This window comes from Pelophylax lessonae, assembly GCF_965119305.1.
Source record: "Pelophylax lessonae genome assembly, chromosome: 12".
Lineage (NCBI taxonomy): Eukaryota > Metazoa > Chordata > Amphibia > Anura > Ranidae > Pelophylax > Pelophylax lessonae.
Window position 1 is genome coordinate 1,003,882 of NC_138779.1, and position 17,569 is coordinate 1,021,450.

The 17,569-nt window shown below is 53.6% G+C and overlaps 2 protein-coding genes across 2 annotated transcripts in view; both read left to right on the forward strand.

Annotated features, from left to right (window-relative positions):
- The window catches only part of CFAP107 (cilia and flagella associated protein 107), a 498,422-nt gene that overhangs the window by 99,396 nt on the left and 381,457 nt on the right, over positions 1-17,569 (forward strand). The window lies entirely within an intron of this gene.
- DHRS3 (dehydrogenase/reductase 3) overlaps positions 2,665-17,569 on the forward strand; it is a gene marked incomplete at its 5' end in the record, with an annotated part of 39,033 nt that continues 24,128 nt past the window's right edge. Inside the window, 3 exon segments of the mRNA XM_082274486.1 lie at positions 2,665-2,739; positions 2,741-2,837; positions 2,840-2,859. Coding sequence (XP_082130612.1) covers positions 2,665-2,739; positions 2,741-2,837; positions 2,840-2,859 — 192 coding nt within the window.

Here is a 17,569-nt window from a genome sequence, read left to right on the forward strand (position 1 = left end):
ATACCATGACTTACACCATGTGTGGGCCCCCGAGGAGGCAGAGCCATGTGTGGGCCCCCGAGGAGGCAGAGCCATGTGTGGGCCCTGAGGAGGTGGAGCCATGTGTGGGCCCTGAGGAGGCGGAGCCCTGAACTGTGATGGTACATGTTCCTTTAGGCTCCGTTCACATTTAGGCATTTCGGATCGCGGGCAGAATTTGTCCCCGATTCTGAACCATTGCAAGTCGCGGGACACCCCCAGCGATTCCTGTGACTTGCAATGGCATCCCAAACACGGCGCAATTTTGACGCAATTGTCGCCTGATGAATCGCGCAAAGAGAATCGCGGGACGCCTGCTGCCCAAAAGGAGTATTTCCAAAACGCTGATATGTGACCGGAGCCTACAGGAACTTATAGAATGGGTGTGTCCATGTGATGGGATATTTATAGAATGGGTGTGTCCATGTGATGGGATATTTATAAAATTGGATACTTTGTTGTCAGAAGAAGATCCGTGTTTTTATTTGTTTCCAAAAACTTCCTTAGAGTTTGTTTACATTCTGAGAATAAATAAATAAATCCGACAATCCGTCCATAGAGGAAGTCACATGACCTAAGCTTCTTCTCCTGTATCTTGTCTGCAGTCTCTGACCGTCTCCTGTACTATGTCTGCAGTCTCTGACCGTCTCCTGTACTATGTCTGCAGTCTCTGACCATCTCCTGTACCATGTCTGCAGTCTCTGACCATCTCCTGTACTATGTCTGCAGTCTCTGACCGTCTCCTGTACTATGTCTGCAGTCTCTGACCGTCTCCTGTACTATGTCTGCAGTCTCTGACCGTCTCCTGTACTATGTCTGCAGTCTCTGACCGTCTCCTGTACTATGTCTGCAGTCTCTGACCGTCTCCTGTACTATGTCTGCAGTCTCTGACCGTCTCCTGTACTATGTCTGCAGTCTCTGACCATCTCCTGTACCATGTCTGCAGTCTCTGACCGTCTCCTGTACTATGTCTGCAGTCTCTGACCGTCTCCTGTACTATGTCTGCAGTCTCTGACCGTCTCCTGTACTATATCTGCAGTCTCTGACCATCTCCTGTACTATATCTGCAGTCTCTGACCGTCTCCTGTACCATGTCTGCAGTCTCTGACCATCTCCTGTACTATGTCTGCAGTCTCTGACCGTCTCCTGTACTATGTCTGCAGTCTCTGACCGTCTCCTGTACTATGTCTGCAGTCTCTGACCATCTCCTGTACCATGTCTGCAGTCTCTGACCATCTCCTGTACTATGTCTGCAGTCTCTGACCGTCTCCTGTACTATGTCTGCAGTCTCTGACCGTCTCCTGTACTATGTCTGCAGTCTCTGACCGTCTCCTGTACTATGTCTGCAGTCTCTGACCATCTCCTGTACCATGTCTGCAGTCTCTGACCGTCTCCTGTACTATGTCTGCAGTCTCTGACCGTCTCCTGTACTATGTCTGCAGTCTCTGACCATCTCCTGTACTATATCTGCAGTCTCTGACCGTCTCCTGTACCATGTCTGCAGTCTCTGACCATCTCCTGTACTATGTCTGCAGTCTCTGACCGTCTCCTGTACTATGTCTGCAGTCTCTGACCGTCTCCTGTATATCAGTATATATATATATTTCCTGACATTGGTTGTGTTATAGATTTGTATGAATAGTCGCCGGGTTTAGGACCGCGCGGCCCCCATGCTGGGATTTCACTCCATGATTTTCTTGTTTCTTCTTTTATTTCATTGTCAGATTTTATTGTCAATCTTCTGTTTTTTGTTTCTTTAAATTTTCAATAAAAAGAAATTAAACAAAAAATAAATAAATAAATATATATGAGAGGCTCTGACATGTTTCAGGCACTCACCTGTAGAGGGCGTGTCCCCAGAAAGGGGGAGGGGTAATTATCTGAGCTCTCTTCTCACTCATCAGTAGATGGAAGTTTGGGCCCCCATCAATGATTCCTCACCCCCCCATATATCTGACCCCCCCACTATCCGACCCCCCCCCCACTATCCGACCTCCCCCCCCCCATATATCCCACCCCCCCCCATATATCTGACCCCCCCACTATCCGACCCCCCCCCATATATCTGACCCCCCCATATATCTGACCCCCCCACTATCCGACCCCCCCCCATATATCTGACCCCCCCACTATCCGACCCCCCCCCATATATCTGACCCCCCATATATCTGACCCCCCCCCCCCCCCATATATCTGACCCCCCCACTATCCGACCCCCCCATATATCTGACCCCCCCCATATATCTGACCCCCCCACTATCCGACCCCCCCCATATATCTGACCCCCCCACTATCCGACCCCCCCATATATCTGACCCCCCCACCCCCCCATATATCCCATCCCCCTCCCATGTCTGACCCCCCCCAGTCCTCAGGTCGGGGCTCCCAGTTGCTCGGGGAAGGTGTCGCCGTTTCATGCAGACATCCCGGGGGGGGGAGGAGTCGGATGTTGGGGGAGGGGACAAACTCCGGGAAGAGCGAACAGGAGTGAGATCTTCACACTTCACCGTCACTCCGGATTAATGGGGTATAAAAAGTCCCGGGACCTCTCGCCCACGCACACCAGCCCGGCTATAGACCGACCGGGACCACCGGGACCGACCGACCGACCACAGAAGGACTGCATGCGGTGATCGGAGGTCGGAGATGGATTGGAGGAATTCCGCCCGACTTCTCCTCCTTCCCCTCCACATCGTCCTGTGTGTGCTGAGATCGGCCGCCCCGACTTCTCCTCCCCCCCCGACCGAGAGACCTGAGAGGGGACACCGTGCTGATTACCGGAGGGGGGAGGGGCATCGGGAGACACCTGGCCCGAGAATTCTCCGGCAAGGAGCTAAGAAGGTAAGACCCCCCCCCCAATTTACCTGTTCATGGACCCCCCCCCCCCAATTTACCTCTTCATGGACCCCCCCCCCCAATTTACCTCTTCATGGACCCCCCCCCCAATTTACCTCTTCATGGACCCCCCCCAATTTACCGGTCATGGACCCCCCCAAAACCTACCTGTTCATGGACCCCCCCAATTTACCTCTTCATGGACCCCCCCCCAATTTACCTCTTCATGGACCCCCCCCCAATTTACCTCTTCATGGACCCCCCCAATTTACCTCTTCATGGACCCCCCCCCCCAAAACCTACCTGTTCATGGACCCCCCCAATTTACCTCTTCATGGACCCCCCCCCCCCAATTTACCGGTTCATGGACCCCCCCCAATTTACCTCTTCATGGACCCCCCCCAATTTACCTCTTCATGGACCCCCCCCCCCCCCAAAACCTACCTGTTCATGGACCCCCCCAATTTACCTCTTCATGGACCCCCCCCCCCCAATTTACCGGTTCATGGACCCCCCCAATTTACCGGTTCATGGACCCCCCCCTAAAACCTACCTGTTCATAGCCCCCCCCCCAATTTACCTGTTCATAGACCCCCCCCTAAACCTAACTGTTCATGGACCCCCCCCCCCCCAATTTACCTCTTCATGGACCCCCCCAAAACCTACCTGTTCATAGAACCCCCCGGGTCATAGACCCCCCTTTCCTTCACCTAGTCCTGTACCTCCTCTACCTTGTCATAGACCCCTCCACCCTGTGCTAGGTCCCCCGAAATTCCCCACCTGGTGATGTCCCCCCCACCACCGTGTCATAGATGTCCTCCACCTGGTCATGGACCCATCCCTGTGATGACCCCCAACACCCCCCCCCCCCCACCCACCTCTCCACCTGGTATGCCAATCCCCCACCTTGCACTTAGCATGGTTTTGGGACCTCTTTAGAAGTCCCTGTCTCAGGTTGGTCAGATCTGATTGGTCGGTATTTGTAGAATTCTGTTTATCTCTTTAATAAAAGTCCGGAGGCAGGAGAAGGCTCCCGGCATGTGATGGGTTAATCCCGCTGACCTGAACATCCGTCCAATCACACCGAGATCCCTTACTGCCGCTTCTGTGTGGGGTCAGAGTTCAACCAGAGGGAGGGCGCCTGCAGGCGGAGGTAACTTGGCATGGCCCCTGGGTGCAGGGTGGAAGGGGGCCCCTGGGTGCAGGGTGTAAGGGCTCCTGGCATGGCCCCTGGGTGCAGGGTGGAAGGGCTCCTGGGTGCAGGGTGTAAGGGCTCCTGGCAGGGCCCCTGGGTGCAGGGTGGAAGGGGGCTCCTGGGTGCAGGGTGGAAGGGCTCCTGGCAGGGCTCCTGGGTGCAGGGTGTAAGGGCTCCTGGGTGCAGGGTGTAAGGGCCCCTGGGTGCAGGGTGGCAGGGCCCCTGGGTGCAGGGTGGCAGGGCCCCTGGGTGCAGGGTGGAAGGGGGCCCCTGGGTGCAGGGTGGAAGGGCTCCTGGCATGGCTCCTGGGTGCAGGGTGGGAAGGGCTCCTGGCATGGCTCCTGGGTGCAGGGTGGAAGGGCTCCTGGCAGGGCTCCTGGGTGCAGGGTGTAAGGGCTCCTGGGTGCAGGGTGGAAGGGGGCCCCTGGGTGCAGGGTGGAAGGGTGGCCCTGGGTGCAGGGTGTAAGGGCTCCTGGGTGCAGGGTGTAAGGGCCCCCGGGATCAGAGTGTAAAGAGGACGTGGCATGTTGTCTGCCACTTGGGTCCAAGGTCTATCCTGAGGACATGGCGCCCCCCCCCCCCCCCGGTGTGTACACAGCCATGAAGCGCCCACTTCTGGCAGTCAGGTGGCTCCGGCCCCGTGATCCCGGCTAGAAATAGCTCGGGGCGGTCGGCTCATCTTGGCACAGAGGAGGTCCTGGCATTTAAACCGACAGAGCAGCAAATTCCCCGGCTGTCACTTCTGTCTATTCATGGGGGGGGGGGGGGGAAGGAACTGTCAGAATGGAGGAGGAAGTCCTCGGGGGTATGCTGCATTGTAATATTTCCTGAATGGAGGGGGGGGGGTCTCCTATAGGAATCATTTCCAGGGACGCACTGCTGAGCCATTGTATGGGGGGGGGTCTCCGATTGGAATCATTTCCAGGGACGCACTGCTGAGCCATTGTATGGGGGGGGGTCTCCAATAGGAATCATTTCCAGGGACGCTCTGCTGAGCCATTGTATGGGGGGGGGGGTCTCCGATTGGAATAATTTCCAGGGACGCACTGCTGAGCTATTGTATGGGGGGGGGTCTCCGATGGGAATCCTTTCCAGGGACGCCCTGCTAAGCCATTGTATGGGGGGGGTCTCCGATAGGAATAATTTCCAGGGACGCACTGCTGAGCCATTGTATGGGGGGGGGGGTCTCCGATAGGAATAATTTCCAGGGACGCTCTGCTGAGCTATTGTATGGGGGGGGTCTCCGATAGGAATAATTTCCAGGGACGCACTGCTGAGCCATTGTATGGGGGGGGTCTCCGATAGGAATAATTTCCAGGGACGCACTGCTGAGCCATTGTATGGGGGGGGGTCTCCGATAGGAATCATTTCCAGGGACGCTCTGCTGAGCTATTGTATGGGGGGGGTCTCCGATTGGAATCATTTCCAGGGACGCACTGCTGAGCCATTGTATGGGGGGGGGGGGGCTCTGATGGGAATCATTTCCAGGGATGTTCTGCTGAGCCATTGTATGGGGGGGGTCTCCGATAGGAATAATTTCCAGGGACGCTCTGCTGAGCCATTGTATGGGGGGGGGTCTCCGATAGGAATCCTTTCCAGGGACTCACTGCTGAGCCATTGTATGGGGGGGGGGGGTCTCCGATAGGAATCCTTTCCAGGGATGCACTGCTGAGCCATTGTATGGGGGGGGGGTCTCCGATAGGAATAATTTCCAGGGACGCACTGCTGAGCCATTGTATGGGGGGGGTCTCCGATAGGAATAATTTCCAGGGACGCTCTGCTGAGCTATTGTATGGGGGGGGGGTCTCCGATAGGAATAATTTCCAGGGACGCACTGCTGAGCCATTGTATGGGGGGGGGGTCTCCGATAGGAATAATTTCCAGGGACGCTCTGCTGAGCTATTGTATGGGGGGGGGGTCTCCGATAGGAATAATTTCCAGGGACGCACTGCTGAGCCATTGTATGGGGGGGGGGGGTCTCCGATAGGAATAATTTCCAGGGACGCACTGCTGAGCCATTGTATGGGGGGGGGGTCTCCGATAGGAATCATTTCCAGGGACGCCCTGCTGAGCTATTGTATGGGGGGGGGTCTCCGATGGGAATCATTTCCAGGGACGCACTGCTGAGCTATTGTATGGGGGGGGGGTCTCCGATGGGAATCATTTCCAGGGACGCACTGCTGAGCTATTGTATGGGGGGGGGTCTCCGATTGGAATCATTTCCAGGGACGCACTGCTGAGCTATTGTATGGGGGGGGGTCTCCGATGGGAATCATTTCCAGGGACGCACTGCTGAGCTATTGTATGGGGGGGGGTCTCCGATGGGAATCATTTCCAGGGACGCACTGCTGAGCTATTGTATGGGGGGGGGTCTCCGATGGGAATCCTTTCCAGGGACGCACTGCTGAGCTATTGTATGGGGGGGGGTCTCCGATGGGAATCATTTCCAGGGACGCACTGCTGAGCTATTGTATGGGGGGGGGTCTCCGATGGGAATCCTTTCCAGGGACGCCCTGCTGAGCCATTGTATGGGGGGGGTCTCCGATAGGAATAATTTCCAGGGACGCACTGCTGAGCCATTGTATGGGGGGGGGTCTCCGATAGGAATAATTTCCAGGGACGCTCTGCTGAGCTATTGTATGGGGGGGGGGGTCTCCGATAGGAATAATTTCCAGGGACGCACTGCTGAGCCATTGTATGGGGGGGGGTCTCCGATAGGAATAATTTCCAGGGACGCACTGCTGAGCCATTGTATGGGGGGGGGGTCTCCGATAGGAATCATTTCCAGGGACGCCCTGCTGAGCTATTGTATGGGGGGGGTCTCCGATTGGAATCATTTCCAGGGACGCACTGCTGAGCTATTGTATGGGGGGGGGTCTCCGATGGGAATCATTTCCAGGGACGCTCTGCTGAGCTATTGTATGGGGGGGGTCTCCGATTGGAATCATTTCCAGGGACGCACTGCTGAGCTATTGTATGGGGGGGGGTCTCCGATTGGAATCATTTCCAGGGACGCACTGCTGAGCCATTGTATGGGGGGGTCTCCGATGGGAATAATTTCCAGGGACGCACTGCTGAGCCATTGTATGGGGGGGGGGGTCTCTGATGGGAATAATTTCCAGGGACGCACTGCTGAGGGGAGTTTGCATTGCCCACCATAGTACAAGGTCGATGTTTTGGTGTTTTCTCCCTGGCTGGGGGCAGTGAAGGGTTAATGTGGGGGAGGGGATCGCGGCGCTCCGTTTTTGCTGTAATGATCGGAAATTTACATTTTATTAGAAATCCCGACATTGGGGGGCGTGGCCTCCTGACCTCTCTGTGCCGATCCCACCCATCTCCTCCACCAGTAATAATACCGGAGTCTCTGTGACCTCAGGTAACCCCGCCCATCCCATCCATGAGCGCTCCTCGCAGGACGCTCCGTCTTCTGCAAATTGATACATTTGTTTCAAAATAAGATTTCCTGACTGTAAACAAACAAATTTCCCCGGCCTATTGCATCCGCCCCCTAGGAGACCCGACCCATTGCATCCGCCCCCTAGGAGACCCGGCCTATTGCATCCGCCCCCTAGGAGACCCGGCCTATTGCATCCGCCCCTCTAGGAGACCCGACTCCTTGCATCCGCCCCGACCCATTGCACCCGCCCCCTAGGTGGCCCGACCCATTGCATCCGCCCCCTAGGAGGCCCGACCCATTGCATCCGCCCCCTAGGAGGCCCGACCCATTGCATCCGCCCCCTAGGAGGCCCGACCCATTGCATCCGCCCCCTAGGAGACCCGGCCTATTGCATCCGCCCCCTAGGAGACCCGACTCCTTGCATCCGCCCCTCTAGGAGACCCGACTCCTTGCATCCGCCCCTCTAGGAGACCCGACCCATTGCATCCGCCCCCTAGGAGACCCGACCCATTGCATCCGCCCCCTAGGAGACCCGACCCATTGCATCCGCCCCCTAGGAGACACGGCCTATTGCATCCGCCCCCTAGGTGGCCCGACCCATTGCACCCCTTCCCCTGGCCATTCAGTCCTATAGGCCAGTGGTCCTCAACCCTGGCCCTCAGGGCCCACTAACCGGCCAGGTTTGCAAGATAACTGAAATACATCCCAGGTGATATACAGTGGGTACGGAAAGTATTCAGACCCCCTTAAATTTTTCACTCTTTGTTATATTGCAGCCATTTGCTAAAATCATTTAGGTTGATTCTTCTTCCTCATGAATGTACACATAGCACCCCATACTGACAGAAAAACACAGAATTGTTGACATTGTTGCAGATTTATTAAAAAAGAAAAACTGAAATATCACATGGTCCTAAGTATTCAGACCCTTTGCTCAGTATTTAGTAGAAGCCCCCTTTTGATCTAATACAGCCAGGAGTCTTTTTGGGAAAGATGCAACAAGTCTTTCACACCTGGATTTGGGGATCCTCTGCCATTCCTCCTTGCAGATCCTCTCCAGTTCTGTCAGGTTGGATGGTAAACGTTGGTGGACAGCCATTTTTAGGTCTCTCCAGAGATGCTCAATTGGGTTTAAGTCAGGGCTCTGGCTGGGCCATTCAAGAACAGTCACGGAGTTGTTGTGAAGCCACTCCTTCGTTATTTTAGCTGTGTGCTTAGGGTCATTGTCTTGTTGGAAGGTAAACCTTCGGCCCAGTCTGAGGTCCAGAGCAATCTGGAGAAGGTTTTTGTCCAGGATATCCCTGTACTTGGCCGCATTCATCTTTCCCTCGATTGCAACCAGTCGTCCTGTCCCTGCAGCTGAAAAACACCCCCACAGCATGATGCTGTCACCACCATGCTTCACTGTTGGGACTGTATTGGACAGATGATGAGCAGTGCCTGGTTTTCTCCACACATACCGCTTAGAATTAAGGCCAAAAAGTTCTATTTTGGTCTCATCAGACCAGAGAATCTTATTTCTCACCATCTTGGAGTCCTTCAGGTGTTTTTTTAGCAAACTCCATGCGGGCTTTCATGCGTCTTACACTGAGGAGAGGCTTCCGTCGGGCCACTCTGCCATAAAGCCCCAACTGGTGGAGGGCTGCAGTGATGGTTGACTTTCTACAACTTTCTCCCATCTCCTGACTGCATCTCTGGAGCTCAGCCACAGTGATCTTTGGGTTCTTCTTTACCTCTCTCACCAAGGCTCTTCTCCCCCGATAGCTCAGTTTGGCCGGACGGCCAGCTCTAGGAAGGGTTCTGGTCGTCCCAAACGTCTTCCATTTGAGGATTATGGATGCCACTGTGCTCTTAGGAACCTTAAGTGCAGCAGAAATATTTTTGTAACCTTGGCCAGATCTGTGCCTTGCCACAATTCTGTCTCTGAGCTCTTCAGGCAGTTCCTTTGACCTCATGATTCTCATTTGCTCTGACATGCATTGTGATCTGGAAGGTCTTATATAGACAGGTGTGTGGCTTTCCTAATCAAGTCCAATCAGTATAATCAAACACAGCTGGACTCAAATGAAGGTGTAGAACCATCTCAAGGATGATCAGAAGAAATGGAAAGCACCTGAGTTAAATATATGAGTGTCACAGCAAAGGGTCTGAATACTTAGGACCATGTGATATTTCAGTTTTTCTTTTTTAATAAATCTGCAACAATGTCAACAATTCTGTGTTTTTCTGTCAGTATGGGGTGCTATGTGTACATTCATGAGGAAGAAGAATGAACGCAATATAACAAAGAGTGAAAAATTTAAGGGGGTCTGAATACTTTCCGTACCCACTGTAATTTGCTGCTCAGTGATTGCAGTATTCTAGTCTGCATCTCCCCAAGGTAATACTTAAAATCTGGCCTGTTAGTGGGCCCTGAGGACCGGAGTTGAGGACCACTCCTATAGGCCATCCATTCCATAGGTAACCCGTCCCATCCGTTTCATAGGCATTCAAACTCATAGGCGACGCTTCACATAGGCGTCCAATCCAGTAGGTGGCGTTTCCCATAGGCCACCTGTCCCATGGGCAACCTGTCTTGGCCATCCCATAGGTGACCCATCCTATAGGCAACCCCCTCCCATAGGCTATTCATCCCACTCATCCCATCTATCCCATGGCGACCCGTCCCATAGGTGATCCACCCCAAAGGCATTCCGTCCCATAGGGGACTCGTCCCATAGGCAGTCAATTCCGTAGGTGACCCATCCCATAGGAGATCCATCCCATCAATCCCATGGATGACCCATCCCATAGGCGATCCCTCCCATCAATCCCATGGGCGACCCATCCCATAGGGGATCCATCCCATCAATCCCATGAATGACCCATCCCATAGGCAATCCGTCCCATCAATCCCATGGGCGACCCATCCAATAAGGGGATCCATCCCATCAATCCCATGAATGACCCATCCCATAGGGGATCCATCCCATCAATCCCATGGACGACCCATCCCATAGGCGATTCATCCCACCCCTCCCATAGGCGTTCAGTCCCATCCGCCCCAATAGGTGGCCTGTCCCATAAACCATCCCTACATAACCCCCCCCCCCCCATACAGCCCTTAGATGGGCCTACACAACCCCCGCCATCTTGGATGTGATGTCAACAGACTGTCACTCAGATGGCCCTCACTATTCCCCTTCACTCCTCTCCGGCAGATACATTGAAGGTTATGTAGAAAGGTGAGGGGTGGAACGAAGGAGCTGGGCCAGCACAGGCAGTAATTAGCTCCTCCCAGGAAATGTGTAAGGCTGAGGGGGACTGAGAACAAACGCTGCCGGGGAGCGGATTTTCTGGGATCTCTCCAGTTGGTGATGACCGGAGTCTCTTTTATTGCTGCGCGCCTCTGTGTGTGTTGGGTGATGGGAAGGGGCGTCGCTGTTGACCTGCTGGCGGTTGGTATAGCGCCCCCCCCCCTGCTGGCGGTTGGTATAGCGCCCCCCCCTGCCGGCGGTTGGTATAGCGCCCCCCCCTGCCAGCGGTTGGTATAGCGCCCCCCCCCCTGCCGGCGGTTGGTATAGCGCCCCCCCTGCCGGCGGTTGGTATAGCGCCCCCCCTGCCGGCGGTTGGTTTAGCGCCCCCTACTTCCATTGTGATGGGAATTTTGTGTTGGTAGTTTTGAGGTGATTTTCTCAGCCAGGTGAATTGGCGTTCCCTGGAGAGCGATGACTCAACGCGGGAATATAAAGAGAAATAATCACCAGGGGCGTGCCGCGGCGCGGGAAATAATCACTGAACAGGCCGCGGCACGCCCCTCTCTGCTGCACGCTGTGCCGGCTCAGCGCTTTTCCTGGCTCCTCATTTTCTCTTCTAGAACTTTGACACTTTTATCTGCAGAAAACATTAATGGAGGAAAATACAGGGACCTCAAACAATGCTCACCGCCTGGCTGCCCCGGGCTCAATCATTTCTGTGATCCTCACCTGGGACAAGGATGTGCACTCATCACATGACAGCCAGGCAATTCACATTCTCTATTCTCTCAGTGCAGAAAAAAGTGAGCAGAGGGATGGGCCTGTCAGCTTTACTTCTGCTCTTTTCTGTCCAGGCGCAAGCTGGGGGGGGGGGGGGAACCGTCTGGTTGCAGGCTGTGGGGGGAGGTCACTTTCCTGGCTGCTGTCTGGCAGGCCTGTGGATGGTGACCCCGGGGGATGGGGTGCAGTAGGTAGTAGGTTCCATTTCTGGCTTTCAGTGAAATCTGTACGACTCTTCTCCATCCCGTCCGGCTGAGTGAGGCTGATGGATCGATGTGACCTCCCCCCCCCCCCCGGTCCCCGGTATATCGGACGGCGGCGGTGATTTGCGGTCGGAATTGATTTTCCTCTCCGCATGGAGTGAGAATTATCGAGTGCTGAAGAGACAATTTGTCTATAAAAATGTCATTATGGGGATCAGTCAGAAAATGGCTTTCTAAAGGCCGGGGTCTGCGCTGTGAGGGAGGCTCTGCGCTGCACGGCCGGGGTCTGCGCTGTGAGGGAGGCTCTGCGCTGCACGGCCGGGGTCTGCGATGTGAGGGAGGCTCTGCGCTGCACGGCCGGGATCTGCGCTGTGAGGGAGGCTCTGCGCTGCACAGCCGGGGTCTGCGCTGTGAGGCAGGCTCTGCGCTGCACGGCCGGGGTCTGCGCTGTGAGGCAGGCTCTGCGCTGCACGGCCGGGGTCTGCGCTGTGAGGGAGGCTCTGCGCTGCACGGCCGGGGTCTGCGATGTGAGGGAGGCTCTGCGCTGCACGGCCGGGGTCTGCGCTGTGAGGGAGGCTCTGCGCTGCACGGCCGGGGTCTGCGCTGTGAGGGAGGCTCTGCGCTGCACGGCCGGGGTCTGCGCTGTGAGGGAGGCTCTGCGCTGCACGGCCGGGGTCTGCGATGTGAGGGAGGCTCTGCGCTGCACGGCCGGGGTCTGCGATGTGAGGGAGGCTCTGCGCTGCACGGCCGGGGTCTGCGATGTGAGGGAGGCTCTGCGCTGCACGGCCGGGGTCTGCGCTGTGAGGGAGGCTCTGCGCTGCACGGCCGGGGTCTGTGATGTGAGGGAGGCTCTGCGCTGCATGGCCGGGGTCTGCGATGTGAGGGAGGCTCTGCGCTGCACGGCGGGGTCTGCGCCGTGAGGGAGGCTCTGCGCTGCACGGCCGGGCTCTGCGCTGTGAGGTAGGCGCTGCACAGCCGGGGTCTGCGCTGTGAGGGAGGCTCTGCACTACACGGCCGGGGTCTGCGCTGAGAGGGAGGCTCTGCGCCGTGAGGGAGGCTCTGCGCCGTGAGGGAGGCTCTGCGCCGTGAGGGAGGCTCTGCGCTGAGAGGGAGGCTCTGCTCTGCATGGCCGGGGTCTGCGCTGTGAGGGAGGCTCTGCGCTGCACCGCCGGGTCTGCACACCCCCCCCCCCCCATTATGTTCTCCTTTATATATCTCCCCCCTGATGAAGCCTTCATATGAAGACAATACCTTTCGGGTTTTTGGGGAAATCTCAGCACTGAGCGGAGTAGAAACGATCGATATTTGTATCAGAAGCTCCAGAATCGGGGAGAGTTCTTCCCATCGTTCTATTCTAGCAGAGAGGCGAGGGGTCTCCTTGGTGCCCCCTGTAGGTGGACGCACCCCAGTTATTGTCCCATTGAAGTGATTGGAGCCATATTGGTGCACTTTGAGTTCTGTCTGTGGTTTTATTATTTGCAGGAACCTCCAAGTTTTTGGGGTGCTCCACCTTCATTAAGGTCAAAGTGAGTTCTGATTGGCCTTTGATGAAGGGGAAACGCCCTGAAAACCTGGACGTTGGTGCAAAGAAAGTTTCATAGACCGCATTCCATTGTTTCTTTAGCATTGAAATAAAGTTTTGTATTTTAGGCTGTGGGGGGTTCGGAGGTTCCTGCACCTCGCACCTCGCTCCTCTATTTATGAATTCTATTTTGTCAGCTGAGCGGTTGGACTTTTTCTATAATAAATGTTCGGATTTCATTCAAACTTTGAGGCTTTTTCAGCTTCTCCTTGTCAGAGCGGCGGCACCGCCGGAACTCGATGGCTGTGATTGGTTGGCCATTTATTTTCTATATAATAGAATTCAGCTACAATGTAATGTTTATTCAAAGCAGGAAAGTAAAAGGATTTGAGCCCCCCCCCTCCCCCCCCCCATCCCATTGATTTGTATGCACAGGACTTTATTGACCAATCAGTCTGCAATAAAAATGAACTCCCCTGATTGGCTGTTTGGAGGGCAGATAAGGCTTCATACAATTAGGAGTCCAATAGATCCTTTGAAGAGCCAATAATTCCCCCGGTCGCCCCGAGACGTCTGATGACCTCTGAGATAACGGATTGGACCGTCTCTGGATGGTTTGGTCTTTTTATTGGGCTCTAGGAGGACAATTTGTGGGCGGAGTCTTCAGGACTTCAAAAGGTTAGAGGGTTGTTGTCAGGTCAGTGTGACCCGGAGATTACGGCCTTATCTTCCTTAGAAGAGTTGAATGAATGTCTCATAAAAGGGCCTTGAACTTTAGGAGCCTTTGATGTGGTCTGGACCCCCCCCCTCCCCCCTCCTAGATGGAGATCTTCAGTGGCCTTTGTGATTTGCTGAGGAAGCCAAACTTCTAGACCAGAAAAATGTAGAGAGATTCTTTTCTTAGAAAGTACCGGGAATAAACCTATGAGCTACCAGTAGGTATAAGACACGGGTAACCAGAAATATATATATAGAGAGTGGAGCACCAGGACTAAGCAGCCAAGTCAGTATTGTCACCACCATCATATGAATAGAGAGAATCAGCGATCAGATCCTGGAAATAATGGATCACCCAATAACGGAGCAATAAATATATAAAATGCGTAGTAAAAGATGTGATAAATAATGTTACTGATGCAGCAGTGTAATCAAATCCCAATAAATATCCGAAGTATAGTATAAAAGATGCAATAATCAGTCAGCGGTCATAAATACATAAAAAATATAATAAAGTGATCAGTGCTGAGTAAGTGCAGAAATGATGATAAACTACTAAGCACCAGTAGCTAAAAAAGTGACGGTGATTCAACTACATAGAATAAGAAAAGACAAAATATAAATCCAAGTGTGAGGAAATGAATGAAAAAAGCGATATAAATCCAAAAAGTCTCAATAAAATGTAGGTAAAGATATATTCAAGTGCTGATATTAAACGTGAATAAATAAAGTGTTAAAAAATGATTGTTTTATCTTTGTAGTCACCGGGTCTTTTTATGGACTTTTGAGCACTTTATTTATTCACTGGAATCATCTTTTTATAATCACTGAATGTTTTTATGGACTTTTTAACACTTTATTATATTTTTTATGTATTTATTTTATCTATTTATGACCGCTGACTGATTATTGCATCTTTTATACTATACTTCGGATATTTATTGTGATTTGATTACACCGCTGCATCAGTAACATTATTTATCACATCTTTTACTACGTATTTTATATATTTATTGCTCCGTTATTGGGTGGTCCATTATTTCAAGGACTTGAGCGCTGATTCTCTCTATTCATATATTCTTTTCTTAGAGTTTTCACATCTCCAGAACTTTTACTCCGTTCTCAGCTAACCTCGGTATTTGGTGCAGTGACGGGATTGGTCGCAGTGGGGGGTTGGTCGCAGTGGGGGGTTGGTCGCAGTGGGGGGTTGGTCGCAGTGAGGGGTTGGTCGCAGTGGGGGAATGGTCGCAGTGAGGGGTTGGTCGCAGTGGGGGATTGGTCGCAGTGGGGGATTGGTCGCAGTGGGGGATTGGTCGCAGTGAGGGATTGGTCGCAGTGGGGGAATGGTTGCAGTGGGGGATTGGTCGCAGTGACGGATTGGTCACCGTTTAATGGTCACCATTTCCTGCACACCTCTAAGTGGAATGGGGCCCATTTCTGAAAATTGCTCGAGATTTGTTATTTCTTGAGGTTCTCTGTTGCCTCTTCCCTTCCATTCCAGTCTAAGGCTGGCCATACATGTTCAATTTTCCTTAATTTACATTAAACTATGTAGTGCAAGGGTCTGCCTAATTGGATACAATTGAAAGTTGTTTCGTTTGTTGACCTCCTATATTATGTTTTTGGTAAATGTAAAGGAAAATTGATGGCCACCCTAAGCATAGCTGTTCTTCCACACAGATGAGAGAACCTCCAAGAGACCCTGAACCCCGGAGCCATGCTGATAATTGGGGTAACCACCAACTGGCCAAACATTTTTGGCCTTTTCAGTGGGTTTTCCCATTGATGGTGTTGGTGATGCCACAATATATAATGCTTTTATTCACATTCCCTCAGAGAGTTCAGTTGAAGTTGTAACCCTAAGTTATCAAATTTTCAGGGATAGAATAAAGATGCCCATAGATCTTGGACAACAATCCAATGTCTGTAGGTGCAGCAAAAGACCCCAAATTGGAGACCTGGTACTCCTGCTTTTGGCCTCATGTAAGATGTTACCCAACATTTATACATTGGAAAACCTTGTCCTGTTCCAGTTATCTTCCTACTTAAGAGGGCTGTGCATGGCTGCCCTTCCAGTGCTCTGGACGTGGTGGCTGTGCCTTGGCTGCCCTTCCAGTGCTCTGGACGTGGTGGCTGTGCCTTGGCTGCCCTTCCAGTGCTCTGGACGTGGTGGCTGTGCCTTGGCTGCCCTTCCCGTGCTCTGGACGTGGTGGCTGTGCCTTGGCTGCCCTTCCCGTGCTCTGGACGTGGTGGCTGTGTCTTGGCTGCCCTTCCCGTGCTCTGGACATGGTGGCTGTGCCTTGGCTGCCCTTCCAGTGCTCTGGACATGGTGGCTGTGTCTTGGCTTCCCTTCCAGTGCTCTGGACGTGGTGGCTGTGCCTTGGCTGCCCTTCCAGTGCTCTGGACGTGGTGGCTGTGCCTTGGCTGCCCTTCCCGTGCTCTGGACGTGGTGGCTGTGCCTTGGCTGCCCTTCCCGTGCTCTGGACATGGTGGCTGTGTCTTGGCTTCCCTTCCAGTGCTCTGGACGTGGTGGCTGTGCCTTGGCTGCCCTTCCAGTGCTCTGGACGTGGTGGCTGTGCCTTGGCTGCCCTTCCAGTGCTCTGGACGTGGTGGCTGTGCCTTGGCTGCCCTTCCAGTGCTCTGGACGTGGTGGCTGTGCCTTGGCTGCCCTTCCAGTGCTCTGGACGTGGTGGCTAGAGGCAGTTGGCCCCGAATACAAGGTTGTTAGACTTGTCACTCTCCAATGTTGGTGGCATTCTTTACAAACTCTTTGCTTATCTTAACACCTTACTCCAAAAAACCTGAACTGTGCATGAGCACCACATACAAATAATAACTTTGTCAAGAAAGCTGCCCATAGCTATGGTGGGTCCAAAGGCAGGTCGCAGTGAAACCGAGTACCAGTTTTGTATGTTTAGAGCATCCCTGGGATCTGGGACTGGAGGGTTGCTTAGGAATGAAGCGGAGGATACCTAGAGATGCCTGATGTTGATTAGTTCATGTGTGGCTTATGGACTCCGGAGCCGGCCATAGATGGGAGAAATTTTCTTTCCTCCAGCCAAGGGTTGTTGTGTTTTTCTGTTTGGTGTGATTCATATTCTTCTTCCTCGGCCTCCTTCTATCCGATGTTCCATGAGCGGCACTCCCCTCCTTCTATCCGATGTTCCATGAGCTGCACTCCCCTCCTTCTATCCGATGTTCCATGAGCTGCACTCCCCTCCTTCTATCCGATGTTCCATGAGCTGCACTCACCTCCTTCTATCCGATGTTCCATGAGCGGCACTCCCCTCCTTCTATCCGATGTTCCATGAGCTGCACTCCCCTCCTTCTATCCGATGTTCCATGAGCTGCACTCACCTCCTTCTATCCGATGTTCCATGAGCGGCACTCCCCTCCTTCTATCCGATGTTCCATGAGCTGCACTCCCCTCCTTCTATCCGATGTTCCATGAGCTGCACTCCCCTCCTTCTATCCGATGTTCCATGAGCTGCACTCACCTCCTTCTATCCGATGTTCCATGAGCGGCACTCTCCTCCTTCTATCCGATGTTCTATGAGCGGCACTCACCTCCTTCTATCCGATGTTCTATGAGCGGCACTCCCCTCCTTCTATCCGATGTTCCATGAGCTGCACTCTCCTCCTTCTATCCGATGTTCCATGAGCGGC